The sequence below is a fragment of the Cibotium barometz genome, chromosome 19 (genome assembly GCF_041138505.1).
Source record: "Cibotium barometz isolate CiBa-2024 chromosome 19, ASM4113850v1, whole genome shotgun sequence".
NCBI lineage: Eukaryota > Viridiplantae > Streptophyta > Polypodiopsida > Cyatheales > Cibotiaceae > Cibotium > Cibotium barometz.
The window spans coordinates 8,956,820-8,972,012 of record NC_141064.1 but is presented as its reverse complement, the minus strand read 5'-3'; the positions used below and the strand labels follow the sequence as shown (position 1 = coordinate 8,972,012).

The 15,193-nt window shown below is 44.0% G+C and overlaps 1 protein-coding gene across 3 annotated transcripts in view; it reads left to right on the top strand.

The window, feature by feature from the left end:
* The window catches only part of LOC147628196 (putative phospholipid-transporting ATPase 9), a 50,085-nt gene that overhangs the window by 16,526 nt on the left and 18,366 nt on the right, over positions 1 to 15,193 (top strand). Inside the window, exons 1-7 of one of the 3 annotated variants that reach the window (XM_086813247.1) lie at positions 275 to 349; positions 424 to 1,626; positions 1,796 to 1,906; positions 12,034 to 12,310; positions 12,411 to 12,529; positions 12,605 to 12,713; positions 12,809 to 13,018. In XM_086813247.1, the coding sequence (XP_086669373.1) occupies positions 455 to 1,626; positions 1,796 to 1,906; positions 12,034 to 12,310; positions 12,411 to 12,529; positions 12,605 to 12,713; positions 12,809 to 13,018 (1,998 nt within the window). In that variant the 5' untranslated portion in view covers positions 275 to 349; positions 424 to 454. Of the gene's footprint in view, positions 1 to 274; positions 1,627 to 1,795; positions 1,907 to 12,033; positions 12,311 to 12,410; positions 12,530 to 12,604; positions 12,714 to 12,808; positions 13,019 to 15,193 lie in introns of those variants that run through there. The other 2 variants (XM_086813246.1, XM_086813245.1) reach the window with 2 other exon arrangements.

Genomic DNA, 15,193 nt, shown 5'->3' with positions numbered 1-15,193 from the left:
CTATTTGTAAGCAGTTAGTGGGATGGTCGCGTGCTCATACTTTTTCTTTTTGTTTTCAATTGAATTTGTTCTGCAGCTCTAGTTTTGTTGTCTGTAAAGATAGATTTACCTTCCATCACCTTTTATAAACAAGCATATACATAAAGACTACCTCAATAGTTGGTATTGTATTTGAATGTCGTGTTTTGGTTTTCAAACTGTTAATTTATCTGGCTGATGGTCTATTTGATTTATAGAGAGCATTTGAGATTCTGTCATTTACATGAACGTGCAGGACAAGGAGGTCAATAACCGAAAGGTACTTGTACACCAAGGGGGTGGAATGTTTGCTCCCACAGGATGGAAAAAGGTGAGGGTCGGAGATGTTGTGAAAGTTGAGAAGGACAACTTTTTTCCAGCTGACCTTTTACTACTATCTTCCAGCTTTGAAGATGGGATATGTTATGTAGAAACCATGAACCTTGATGGTGAAACCAACTTGAAATTGAAGAGAGCATTAGAATGCACAATGGATTTAGACGAAGATGAAAAGTTTGAATCATTCTATGCAAAGGTCATTTGTGAGGATCCCAACCCACAGCTGTACAGCTTCATTGGCAAGCTGCTGATTGCTGATCATGAAGAACCCTTAGGGCCACAACAGGTTCTCTTGCGGGACTCAAAGCTAAGGAACACAGAATACATCTACGGAGCTGTGATCTTCAGTGGTCATGATACAAAAGTAATGCAAAATGCCACGCCCCCACCATCAAAGAGAAGTGGCATTGAGAAAAGAATGGATCTTATTATTTACTTCCTCTTCACTGTTTTGTTCCTTATATCTGCAGTTGGCTCAGTATTTTTTGGCATCATTACACGTTGGCAAACGCCTCACTGGTGGTATTTGAGGCCAGATGATACCAATGCTTTCTTCAATCCAAGGGAATCTGTCATTGCAGCTCTGTTACATCTGGTTACTGCCCTTATTCTGTATGGCTACCTCATACCAATTTCCTTATATGTCTCTATTGAGATAGTCAAGGTTGCACAGGCGATGTTTATAAACCAAGATCTCAAAATGTATTATGAAGAGACAGATACACCTGCACGTGCACGAACATCAAATTTGAATGAGGAACTCGGTCAAGTAGATACCATCCTATCTGACAAGACAGGAACCTTGACATGCAATCAGATGGAGTTTGTCAAGTGCTCTATAGCTGGTGTTTCTTATGGTCAGGGTGTAACAGAGGTTGAAATTGCTGCAGCTCAAAGGCAAGGGAAGAGTATACCTCTACAGGAAGACGTTGATCAAACTACGAACAGTGAGATTGAGGAGGATGCTACTCCTGAAAAGCCTCATGTCAAAGGATTCAACTTCAAGGATGAGCGATTAATGAACAACCGCTGGATACAAGAAAAGAATGCATCTGACATTCAACACTTTTTTCGTATTTTAGCAATATGCCATACCGCTATTCCAGAGGAAGATGAAGAAACTGGACAGATTAGTTATGAGGCGGAGTCTCCAGATGAAGGAGCTTTTGTGGTGGCTGCTCGAGAACTGGGCTTTGAGTTCAACAAGCGTACACAGTCAAGTGTGTTGGTGAAAGAACCTGATCTGGCATCTAGTGAGAGGGTTACAAGGTAAGCTGCATCCTGCTTTCCTAAGGCCTATTGAAGCTAGGAAGCCTACATTAGGTGCTTGCATGTGCTGATAGTGATTATGCACTTCATATGACTATATGCATGGAGTCACAGGAAGACTTGTGTCGTGTTTTTTTAAAAATGATAGTCTTTTTTCCTTTGAATGCAGGGAGTATAAACTACTTGAATTTTTGGAGTTCAGCAGTGCTAGAAAGTGCATGTCAGTTGTGGTCAAGGATGAAGAAGATAATATTTTTCTTTATTGCAAGGGTGCTGACAGGTAACTTGACTCCAATTTTTTATGTTAATAGAGTTAAAAGTTCAAAAGTTTTAGGGATTTGGGAAAGGGAGAGAAGAGTAGAGCTGGATGACCTTCAGGAAAAATGGGATCCACTCATTTAAGCTAGACAAGTCAGAGCTTTATCAACACAAGAGATGGAGGAATATGCAAATTGCACGCCCAAATGCGATGAGATGTAGGAAAGCTCAGGTTGGCTTGGCAGGGTGCTTTCTAGAAAAATATGTAGATCCAACCACCCTCAAGAGTTTTCTTCAAGGCTTTAAAGAATAAAAGGGAACATGATAACATTTCTAGGATTGTTAATGCTTCTAGAAGTACTATTACTGATCCTAAGGAGTTGGCAGCAAAATGGGTGTCTTATTTCAGGGGAATTTTGAGTCTCAAAGAGGACGACTCCAGAGAAAGATTTGAGGCAGAGTTCTGGGGATGCTGGAGAATCTCCCCTCAAAGGTAGTAGATGATGAGCAAGCTAGGTGGGTGGAACAAGATATCTCAGAGGATGAGTGCCTACAATCTCTTAAACAGATGGGCAACGATAATTGCGGAGGTTGAGATGCTTTCACAGTGGAGTTCTTCCTTGAGTTTTCGGAGGACCTAAGCCTGCCAGTGTCTAGTTGGCTCGTTCACAGTGAAAAGATATGTGAGACAAGGTTGTTGTCCCCTTTATTGTTTGCTGTAACTTTCCCATCCTCTTCTGTCTGCCCTTGGGTTGGCTATGCCAGACAATCAGGTGAATGGTCTCCAGATCAATGACAGAGAGCAACTGAGAATCCAATGCTTTGTAGACGGTTCTTTTTTTTTTTTTTGGAGGCCTCAAAGGAGAATGCGAGGAGTGTCTTGGCTCTAGTCCAATGTTTTGCTGATGTCTCTGGATCCAAGTGCAATATTCAAAAACATCAGATTATCAGTCTCTCAGAGGATGACACTTTTGATGTATCAAGATGGGGATGCTAGGTTGCTAATAAAGGCAAGCTGTTCGGACATTTTGAATGTCCTATGGGAACAGATGTTTCTGGGAAAGACATTGTTGATTAGCTCCTGGAGAAATTGGTAATGTTCAAAAGATGGGACAATGTATGTGTTCCTTTTCATGCTAGGGCTGTCATTATCAATGTTATTCTGATAGCCCATTTGCACTTCTATTCCTCCATGATTGATTTCAAGGGAGACATTGGACACCCTGAAAGCAACTGTACTCTACTGAATACAGCTAACCCAAATATGCTTGCACTCTCAATCCTCTGAATGTGCAACACTATGCACCACTGACTGAGTAGAGCAGCAAAAATGGCTTACACAGTGCCAAAATGCCCAAAAATGCCCAAAGTTACTGGACCCAAAACCTTGCAAAAAATCTGTAGAGATTTCTTTGCAAGAAAATCTGCCTGTATCTGCCAGAAAATTTTCACAGAGAAAATGCCTAAATTTCAGAACTTGTAAAGCTTACCACAAATGTGATTTTGCAGGTACAGGCGGCTGTAGATTGTACGGAACTAGTGTACGGTACAGTGCAGGTACAGGTTGATAGCACGGCGGATGTACGGCGACTGTACAGTGCAGGTACATGCAGCAGGTACTGTACGGAAACAGCAGTTGACAGGTTGGCAGCAGGTACTGTTCGGAGTGAATGGGAGAGTTAATTAGGGTTAGGTTTCATGTGAGAGACATACACAGAGAAAACAAGGGAGAGAGAGAGAGTTGTGGGGATAAGTCAACTCATCAAGATGAGTGTGTGACTCCCCTATCACACATGTATATTGCACTAGTACACACAGTGCACTTAGTACATTAAAAGTACTAAGTGTACTATGTACTATAACTTATGGGCTTGTACACACTATAAGGGTGGGCATAATGCCTTTACCCCAACAACCTCCCACTTAAAGGCAAAGTGCCCTTAAGTAAAGGAAAAGAAAAATCAGCATGTACATGATAATATACAAGGCCATATCAAGGCTGAAACTGGCCTCATCCAATGCCCATCAAGTGTCTGCAATGAGCAAACCGCTCCGGAGGCAAACTCTTTGTCAACAGATCAGCCGGGTTGTCATCCGTATGAATCTTAACAAGCTGAATTTGCTTGTTCTCTATCACCTCTCTGATGAAGTGATACTTCACATCCACATGCTTCGTCTTTGCATGAAAGATAGGGTTCTTTGCCAACTGGATGGCACTCTGACTGTCACAATGCAACAATGGAATATCCCCTGTATAACCCAAATCAGCCACTAACCGAGATAGCCATAATGCCTCCTTGCAAGCCTCTGTGGCTGCAATATACTCGGCCTCTGTAGTAGATAAGGCAGTGCACTTCTGCATCCTGGATATCCATGACACAGCACCTCTTGTGAATGTAAACACATAACCGGTAGTAGACTTCCGGTTATCTGGATGACCGGCATAATCCGAATCCGTGTAACCATGCACTAATGCATCCTGTTTGCCAAAGCAAATGCACATATCCTGTGTGCCCTTCAGGTATCTCATGACACCTTTCATTGCTTCCCAATGCTTCTTGCCAAGGTTGGCCATGTATCTAGAAACCACTCCCACTGCAAATGCAATGTCCGGCCTAGTAGCAACCATGGCATACATGAGACTGCCACAAGCTGAAGCATACGGAATCTTGGCCATATCAGCCCTGCCACTATCTGACTGTGGGCTGTCCATAGCACTGAGTTTCACATATGGAGGCAAAGGAGTACTAGTCTTCGTCCCCTCGTCCATATTGAACCTTTGCAAAACTTTGCCAATGTATTCCTTCTGAGACAAATACAACACATGCTGATTTCTGTCCCGAAGTATCCGCATACCCAAAATGTGATTTTACATCACCCAAATCCTTCATATCAAAGGTTTGATGCAGCCTCTTCTTCAAGGCATCCATCTCTTTACGAGATTTCCGGGCAATCAACATATCATCAACATACAAGATGAGGATCAATAGACTGCCATCCAAAGCTTTCTTGGTGTACAAGCAGTGATCTATGTCACTTCTCCTGAAATCCTGGGATTTCATGAATGTATCAAATTTATGATACCATTCCCTTGGTGTCTGTTTGAGCCCATAAAGACTCTTTTTCAGCTTGCATACAAGCTTCTCCTTTCCATTCACTGCATAACCCTCTGGTTGTTGCATATATATCTCCTCATGCAGATCACCGTGAAGAAAAGCAGTCTTCACATCCATCTGAATCAAATCCAGATCATCATGAGCAACCAAAGCTAATACAGCTCTAAGTGTGGTCATTTTTACCACTGGAGAGAAGATCTCATCAAAGTCCACACCATATTCCTGCTTGAAGCCCTTAGCCACTAACCTGGCTTTGTATCTTGGCTTTGCCTCTGGTGCAACTTTGAGCTTGTAAACCCACTTGCATGGCAAAACCTTCTTGCCTGCAGGTAAATGCACCAACTTCCATGTTCCATTTTTGTGCAGAGAATCCATCTCTGACTTCATGGCACGCTCCCAAAGAGCCTTGTCTGCCCTCTGTAAAGCCTCCTTATAACATGAGGGCTCCCCACAGTCAGTGAGCATCAAGTAGTCAACCCCTTGAACAAACCTGTCAGGGGCTCTGGAGGGTCTTGTGGACCTCCGTATCCAATGACCATCATTTGCAGGTTGCTGTCCAGCCTGCATATCACCCATTGGTGGCTCCTGTTCCATGCCATAAGGCTGAAATATCATGCCCGGTATTTCCTCTAACTGTGGCATATCCATAGGGATATTTTTTGCCATCTCTGGCTGTCCATTTGGACCATTTTCAACACCATTTAAGGGCTGGTTTTGCTGCTGTAATGGCTGATTTACAGCCCTTTGTTGTTGTCCATGATGTCCATCATCATCAAAGATGACTCTGCTAGGCTCCTGTTGCCTTGCAGGCTCCTTATACATGCATGTTTCATCAAAAATGACATCATTGCTGCGTATAATCTTTCTATTCACGGGATCCCAAAGTCTATACCCCATTTCACCTTTGTCACCATATCCTAGGAATATGCATTTGTGAGACTTAGGATCAAGTTTGGTGCGCATTTCCCTGTGTATTTGCACGTACGCAACGCAACCAAACACTCTCAAGTGCTTGTATGACGGAGGCTTCCTTGTCCATACTTCCTCTGGCACTTTCCCACCAAGCCTCGTGTTAGGTGACGTGTTTATAAGATGAACGGCTGTCATAACAGCTTCAGCCCAAAAACCATGAGGTAACGCAGCATGTGACAACATAGAACGGACCTTCTCCTGAATGGTCCTGTTCATCCTCTCTGCTGTCCCGTTTTGTGGAGGATCATAAGGAGTAGAGAGCTCCCTCTTGATGCCTTTAGCATCACAAAAGTCCTGAAACTGTTTGGACATATACTCTCCACCATTGTCGGAACGCAAAGCCTTCAGTGTTTTGCCAGTTTGATTCTCAACAAGAGCAACAAACTTCTCAAACACTGAGAATGTATCACTCTTCAAACGAAGAGGATAAACCCACACCTTGCGTGTGGCATATAAAAGACACAAAGTATTTTGCCCTTTCCCAAAGAAAGCTGAGGCATCTCACATACATCAGTATGCACAAGCTCTAACTGAGCATCTTTCTGTCCAAGAGCTTTCTTGTGGGGGCACTGTAGTTGCCTACCATATATACAATGCTGACAAAACTGAAAACTTGAAAACTTTAGAGAAGGCAAGTAACCAAAACGAGACAATTGCTCCATTCCTTTGACACTCATGTGTCCCAACCGGCTATGCCACATAGAGATTTTCGGCAGCTCGGTTGCATTTACATTAGCATGGTGACAAACACCTGCATGCATGAAGTAAAGAGTGTCCACCTTAGAGCCTCTGGCAACAACAAGTGAGCCCTTACTAATCTTCCACTTTCCACGACCAAATGTGGTAACATAATCAGCATCATCAAGCTGTCCAGTAGAAAGCAGGTTCTTCTTGATCTCAAGCACATGCCTGACATCATGGAGCATAAGCTGTGAGCCATCTGAAAACACAAGCCTCACATCACCTCTGCCAAGAATCTTGCATGCATGGTTGTCACCCAAATAAACTACTCCTTCATTGCCAGCAGTATACCTGACAAACAAGTCTCTGCAACCTGTGACATGAAAGGAGGCACCTGAATCAATGATCCATGAGTGCATACCATGACCATCTCCTGTAAGAAGTGAATGGGCATCGAGTGAAGACGTGAATAGGACCTCATCCTCACTGTCACGTGCATATGACACATTGATTTCTTCAATCTTGACTCCACTTTTGTCCTTTGGCTTTACATCTTTGGCTTCATCTTTGTCTTTGTCTTTGCCTTTTCCCTTTTCCTTTTGATCATTTTTCCATTTGTAGCATTGCTTTTTGATGTGTCCCTTCTTGCCACAATAATGGCATTCCAAGTCCTTTTTGGAGCGGGACTTGCTCCTTCCCCGTTCTTGGCTTTTACCCCTTTGCTGGGATCTCCCATGTGCATTCATTGCATTGGACTTTCCAACAGAGTTGTTTTTCCTGTTCATCTCTTCTTGAAGAAGAGCACCCTCAACATCTGCATATGACAGCATAGCATTCGAATTGCTAGTGGCTGTCCTGAATGTGTCCCAACTCTCTGGCAAAGTGCATAAGAGAAAAGTGGCTTTGAACTCATCGTCCATTGCCAACTTTTGATTAATGACCTGGCTAACAATACCATTAAACTCATTTAGATGGGCTGTCATAGACGCCCCTTCCTTCATTTGAAGACCTATGAGTTTCTTCAACCAATACACTTTGCTTGAGGCACTTTGCTGGGCATACAAGTCCTGCAATCTCTGCCACATTCCCCAAGCTGTCTTCTCTTCACGAATGTTGAAAAGTAAAGAGTCTGACACAGACAACATGATAGTAGATCTTGCCAGCTCATCCATATCTTCCCATTTTCTCCCACTGTATGTGATAAAATCACCAAAATCTGGTTGCTGCAGATTTAGCACAGCACCTTAAATGTGCTTTGTTGCCCTTCCGAAGTACTGTACAACAGTACCAAGTGCTCACCAATGATGTACCAAACCTGTACCGGCAAGTACAGCAGCTGAAATTGAACCTTTTCCTCACTCAAATCAGTGTACAGCCATGCCAAAACTTGTACAAAGCTGTACCAAATCTGTACCAGCAGGTACAGTAGCAATAAATGCTCTCCTGGCTGTCCAATTGAGTGAAAATCAGACTTTTACAGTCCCGAACACTGCATACAACAGTCCCGAACAGAAATTGGGCAAAAGCCCCTTGACTGCAAGCTGATTTCTGAGGATTCAAGGCATAAATGTCTTGCCTGCTGCTTTGCCAAGCTCAACAAGCATACGATCTTGAAAAGCCCCTTGATTTAAGATCAATTGCTGATCATACATGGTACATTGACGCACATGAAGGCATCCAGAGTCTTTATAATGCTTCCCCCTGGCCACATATACATCCAATACATGAAAGCTCCTTGATTTACAGGCACATTGAGTGCTTGACAGGCATCAACACATTGCCCAAAGCATCAAATGCGAGTGCCTGCATGCAAATCAACCCAATCGGCACAAAAGCCCCTTGATTTGCACTGCAATTTGCTGCAATTTTGCCTGAATGTGCAATTTCTCACATCATACAGCATGTATGAATGCCCAATTGCACAAATACATCAAAAGTCCCAAATTTTGACATCCAATTTCCTGCAAATTGATCCTGATTGTGACCAATGTCACCCAATTTTGCCAATTTTGCTCAAAAATTGAGCAATTCGGCACCTGACTTGCTCAATTGATGATTGTACCTGCTCAATTGCAAATTGGACATGCAAATTCCTAAAAATTGAAGCAAATACCTCAGGTAATTTTTTGATTTTTTTGTTGCAGGAAAGGGGGGTTTGCTGATGCTGCTAAAATCTGTGCAGACCTTTGTAGTCGGGTTTGGGCTGGTCGCAGGCGTGGGGTCTTTGTGAAGCCAAAAAAGAGAGCACGTGGTCGTGTCGAGAGACCGTCTGTGTACGAAGTTCGCTGGTTCCAGCAATGGCAAGGCTACTTTTTCATTCGCAGCTACGGCTCACTTTCAAAGCTCGGGCGCACACGTCCTTCTCGCGCAGGCCTCCTCTACGCCCAATGCGTTGCTGCCTTCGCCGCCTCTGCCTAGCTGTTGGCTACCTGCGCTAGGCAGCCTAGGCTTCGCTGGTCCACAAGGCGTAAGGCTGTGTGAACATTGGGCGGATAAGCGCATGCGAGGCAGGCCAGCGAGGAGTAGCCGCAGTGTCAACAGCGTTGTGGTGCCGCCGACTCAACGTTGTTTGTTGCCGCCGATTCAACGTTGTTTGTTGCCGCCGACTCAACGTTGCCGTGTTTGAATGCTTTGCTCATGCCTAGTAGCCAGCCGACTAGCGACCAACGCCTGTTGCAAGCTGCTCACGCTGCCTACGACTTGGCTGAAGAAGCGAGGCAACCAGGGTTACCAGGTCTGCACAGCAGCACACAGGAGTCCGTACAGCACATGAGGTCGTTTTGCAGCTCTTCTACGCGGATTTCCAGCTCTGCACCCTTGAGAACAAAACCCTAAAACCAGGGCTCTGATACCAGTTGAATGGGAGAGTTAATTAGGGTTAGGTTTCATGTGAGAGACATACACAGAGAAAACAAGGGAGAGAGAGAGAGTTGTGGGGATAAGTCAACTCATCAAGATGAGTGTGTGACTCCCCTATCACACATGTATATTGCACTAGTACACATAGTGCACTTAGTACATTAAAAGTACTAAGTGTACTATGTACTATAACTTATGGGCTTGTACACACTATAAGGGTGGGCATAATGCCTTTACCCCAACACGGAGCTGGGCGAGCAGCTCCTGACGGCGAGTGTAGGTCGCCTGCAAGTACTGTACGGGTACTAGGCGACTGTGTACGGAGCAAAGCAGGCGACTGGTTGTACAAACAGCTGAAGACGATAGCTGATAGCGAACGTGCACGGTGTTGTGTACAGAACAGTAGCTGGTTGACTAATGTACGGAGCAGAGTACGGAACAGGACAGGTGCATGTACGGAGTGTACGGCTGAAGGCGACTACCTGTACGTGGCTGCAGCTGTAGGCGACTAAGTGTACGGGCAGTTGATGGCGACTGACTGAGCAGCTGCAGCTGAATTGGAAACAGGCGAACTGATGGCTATGGCCTGTGCGGACAGCTAGGCTAACCTACTTTGATACCAAATGAAGGAGTTCAGCTATTAGGGTTAGGGTTTGGAAGGTACTTCAGCAAGAGGCGTGAGAGACAGAGAGAGGAACACGACTACACATGTATTGAGAGTGATAAAAATTGAAGTACAATAGTCACATAAAGATGTGACCTAAAAGTTGTGTTCACATGGTCCGGCCATAAAGTGTGCCATGTGGACCAAATCACTTATAAGCCATAATAAGTGAAACTAAGCTAAAACTGGGGGAAAAAACCTCCACTAACTGAAGTAAAAAGTGCCCCAGTAATCTACTGATGATCACTAGCACTCCTCTGGGTGCATACACAGCATAAAACCCATAAAACCCAACAACTTTCACACGTGTGAGGTTTTGGGCAGCCCTTGCTGGCTAACAGTGTCCCATGGGCTCTGTAGGGGTGGCTTAAGGCCTAGGCTTGGCCTATGGCTAGCCTTCATATCCATGGCCTCCTTCGTGGTTCTTGGATAAGCTTAACAGGGGTGTCCATTCATAAGATAGCCTTCTACAAGGCCTATCTTTTGACCTAGACTCATGCCCATGCATCTGGCTGGAAGTCTAACAAATGCGTGGTACACCTCTACATCATTCCAGAGGAGGGTTATATAGACATGCAGGACATGCACTGGCTTCATGTGTGGGACGTGCACACCTGACCATGACCTTGTGGACAAGGGCTCACAAAGGGCTAGTTACCACTAAGAAATGCACCTGCCATAAAGATATGGCCACGTGGCATCCAAGTGTGGGATGCATGTGACATGGGGCCCGGCCCTTTTTTGCTTAGATGCGAGGGTGGGATTGCTTGGCACTACAGGTCCCAATTCTGGTTTCTCCCCACGTCCACTAGTGTGACCTCCTTCTGAGAGCCCCCAGCCATGGAATTCCCCCCTTTCTAGACTCTCATCTCACTAGAGGGTTGAAAATATTTTCATTACTAATGGAAGGACCTTCTCTTGAAATTGTTCATATTGTGCCAGTGATCTCGTTCCTCACCTTAGGTAGCACAAAGCTACATATGCCTGTTTCCAAGGTGGTTCGTAATGGGTTCGTGTCATTGAAAGGGTGGGGTAGAAGTCACAAAAGGTCATCTTTTGGAGGAAACTTGTTGTGAGGTTAGGTTTAGATTCCTCTAGAATGTTGTTAAGGATATAACCCCCATTCCCGGGTAACAGGTTTGGCATTTTCTCCTTTTGCAATTGACATAAAACCATTCCTCCAAGCTCCCACAGGTATGACGTGAACCTCTATGGAGTTAAGTTATGCAGGTATGTGTCAGTATGGACGTGTTTCTAGGTTACTGAAAGGTGATCATGTGCCTCTCTTGATTGTTTGAGTCATATGCAAGGGAGATTTTTGAAAAAGACTGCACATAAATGGCTTCCTGGATTTCTCAAGAAGAGTGCACTCTGTGGTGGACACAAGCCAAGCACTATGGAGAAGAAGAAGATCATTGTTCATATATAATCCATGTACTTGAGTTTAAGGTTTCTTACAGACTCCCCAATCTATCAAGATATATCTCGAAGTTAAGGTCTCCTCTAAGCAGGGCCTTCCATATCTATGGAACAGCGTATCAGCCATATGTGAAGTGAAGTGTCAAAGGTTCACACGTGCAAAAAGCCTTCAAACATGGATTGCAAAATAACTGTAGTAGAAGACCTTATGAAGTGTATCTACCTCCTCGTTACTCTTTTTGGGGTTTGAAATCCAGACCAGAAAATTTATATAGACCATTGATGCTCAGTTTTGAAAATTTTGACTTATTTATGATGGATTATGTTAACTAACCTGGTAGACAAAATCTCTAGTTTTGCATACATGCTTGGTTCTCATGGCTATTCTCCACTTATTTTTCTCCACTTATTTTTTATAGTGCTTTGATGTCATTTCAGTGTAATATTTGAAAGACTAGAGAAGGGTGGGAGGAAATACGAGGAAGCTACCAGAGCGCATCTTGCCCAGTATGCTGATGCTGGACTTAGGACTTTGGCTCTTGCATACCGGAAACTAGATGCTTCAGAATATGAGTCTTGGAGTGCTGAATTTATTAAAGCAAAAACTTATGTTGGTGCAGACAGAGATGTAAAGCTAGATGAAGCATCTGAACTCATAGAGAAGGACTTGATACTGGTTGGGTCAACAGCTGTGGAAGACAAATTGCAGAAAGGGGTATGTTATGAACGGAAAGTTAACATTGGCTATGACAATACATTGTAATGATACAGTGATAAGTTGTAATCAACAGATGTGTTCTTGTACTTCTTTATAGGTTCCCCAGTGCATAGACAAGCTCTCTCAAGCTGGAATCAAAATTTGGGTCTTGACAGGGGACAAATTGGAGACGGCCATCAATATTGGGTTTGTGCTGATTCTTAAAGTACCAGGAAGGTGCTTAAGCATGCTGTTCTGGTTCTGTTGCAGGGACCGAACCTTTTGCTAACAAAATACTTCTGGATCTGACAGCTTCGCGTGCAGCCTACTGCGCCAAGATATGACCCAGATAATCATCTCATTGCACAATGATGAGGTGAAAAGCGCAGAGGCCTCTGGAGACAAGGAGCTTATCAGCAAGGTAAGGCCATATAACCATGATGTTTCAGTGCCTGTGTTATGTCTTCTGTTAATGGATGCAAAGTTATAACAACCAAAAGTTTGGTGGTTGTGAAGATCTCCCAAGAGAACACAAAACAACAAATCATTTCTGCTAAGCAACAGCTTGAAGATGAGGAAAACAATGATGCAGCATTTGCATTGGTCATTGATGGCAAGGCACTGAATTTTGCTTTGGGGACGGATCTTGAAGGCGATCTAATGGGATTAGCCATCCACTGTGGCTCTGTCATTTGCTGCAGGGTATCTCCAAAACAGAAGGCCATGGTGAGTGGCCTTGAATGATTTTTTTTTTAAAAACGTAAAAGCTAAGCTCTTGTAAAGGAGTAAGAACCTTTTACCAGGGAGTCGAATATAGTCCTACATGTTTATAATTGGCTAACTGGGAGAAACATTCAAGTGAAAGTATGCGTGTAAGTTCCTGTGCTTTTTTGTCTTATATATTTGATAGTATCTGCCTGCTAGTCATGAGAACACAAAATATTGCTGTTGGTTGAAGAAGCAATAGACCAGGTGGTCCATTGATCTGGATGCAATGTATGTATTTAAAATATGTTTGAATCATTAAGCACAAATTGAAACAGGTTGGGAAGAAGCGCTGGAAGCGTTCTTTTTTGTAATTCCGGATCTTTTGTTATCATAAGACTAGAGTTGGGGTTACCATAATATGCATAAGGGATTCCATGTGTAATTGCCGTGGAAGCCACTAGAAGGTTTTAATTCTAGTTCTGTGTAGATTTAGGCGTTTATTAGGCTGTGGGCAAGAAGGCTACAGGATGTTTTACATGTTTATGAAGGCCATAATGAAGCAGTATGGCTCGAGGAGCCGTTCTTTCAGGACTAGGCATGTAGCCCTCCTGTTGGACCCACCATTAGTTGGAGGTAGAACACAAACCTCTGTGTCTTTGTGGATCCAGAGGTTCCTATATCTTAAACATAGATAATTTTGGCAAGAAGTGTAGCTTTTGAGGCCTTACTAAATTAGCATAAGATGAAATTAACTGTTTTTGACATAGTCACAAGGGTTGGGGGACGAAAACGGGATGGGGGACGGCCATAAGTAGGGAATGGAGACGGGGGAGGGAATGACACTTAAAAAAAACTTTTTTTAAAAAGTTTTTCTACTCTACACTTATTCTACTTTGGAAGTACATCAAAATGAGCACAAATTTACACCAAAATGGTAAGCTTTTGAGTCATACGCCGATCAAAGAGAAGGCGTTGATGGTTGATTGTATTAATAATTAAGTAGATACAAAATGTGCCATGACTCAAGAGTCGGGACTAAGCCTTAAGGAGGCACAATACATGGAAGGACAAAAAACTTAAAAAGGCTAAAGCATGGAAAGACTAAAAAGTGCTAAAGCCTAGAGCTAAGTAGTAAGGCCCATGAATCATGATCCATGAATGATCATCCACGTGAAGTGCTCGCCTCATGGTCATGGGTAGCTTGTGCCAAAGGAACATCAAGCTCATCCTCACTGGCATGCTGTTGTTGCACCTCATCCTCTTGTTGCTCTTCTTGTTGACTCATCTCCCATTCGGTGAAGGGATTTTTCTTCTTGGTTACGCTATTGCAAAGCATTCGCAAGTTCGCGCTGACAAAGACAAGGTCATTGGCATGCTCTACCCCGAGTTGGTTCCTCTTTCTAGAGGCAACGTGGCTGTAGGTGTTCCAAAGTTGCTCCAAGCAAGAGGAGTTAACGGCTTGGCTAAGTATGCGCATGGCCAACTGCCGTAGCTCCGGTCCATCCGAACCAAAGTCCTCCCACCATAGAGTGGCACCAACTTTGGAGCGGTCAATCTGTGCATCATGACAACTATAGGAGCCATGAAATGATCTGTACATGGAAAGCTGGTCCCTAATCTTGCGCCTAATCAATGCATCAGGCACAAGACGGTCCAAGATGATCCTCCACCTAGCGCTCACCTCCCGGTCGCTCTCCTGCTTGTTGCCATGGAATTCTAGGTCGACCACATAAGCTGCTGCATGCAATGGAGAGTAGTAAGAATTCCACCTTCCTAGACACAATGCATGGATCTCCTCGTATTTGTCTTCGTCAGGTACGAAGTCTTTCAACTTCTCTATCATGCGATCCATGGCCTTGTAGACCTTGCCTATGCATGGTTGCATAGTGTCTACAATCCTCAATAGGTGGACTAAGGGTCTCACCATAGTATCTGTGGTCTTCACACTCTCCCACCAAGAGGCGTCATCCGCCCGTAACCTACACTCTCGGTTGGTGTTTGTACGGGACTCTTGCATGTCAACAAACTTGTCGCTAAGGAAAAGCCCCCTCAAAACATTGCTACAATCCTTCAACCGGCCCAACATGAGGAAGTTGTAGGCAAACCGGGTGTTGGAATATTTGAGGAGAGAGAGAGAGGACCTCTTGTTGAACTCATGCCGAAGTCGTTGGTGGTTGAGGACAAAGGAGACCA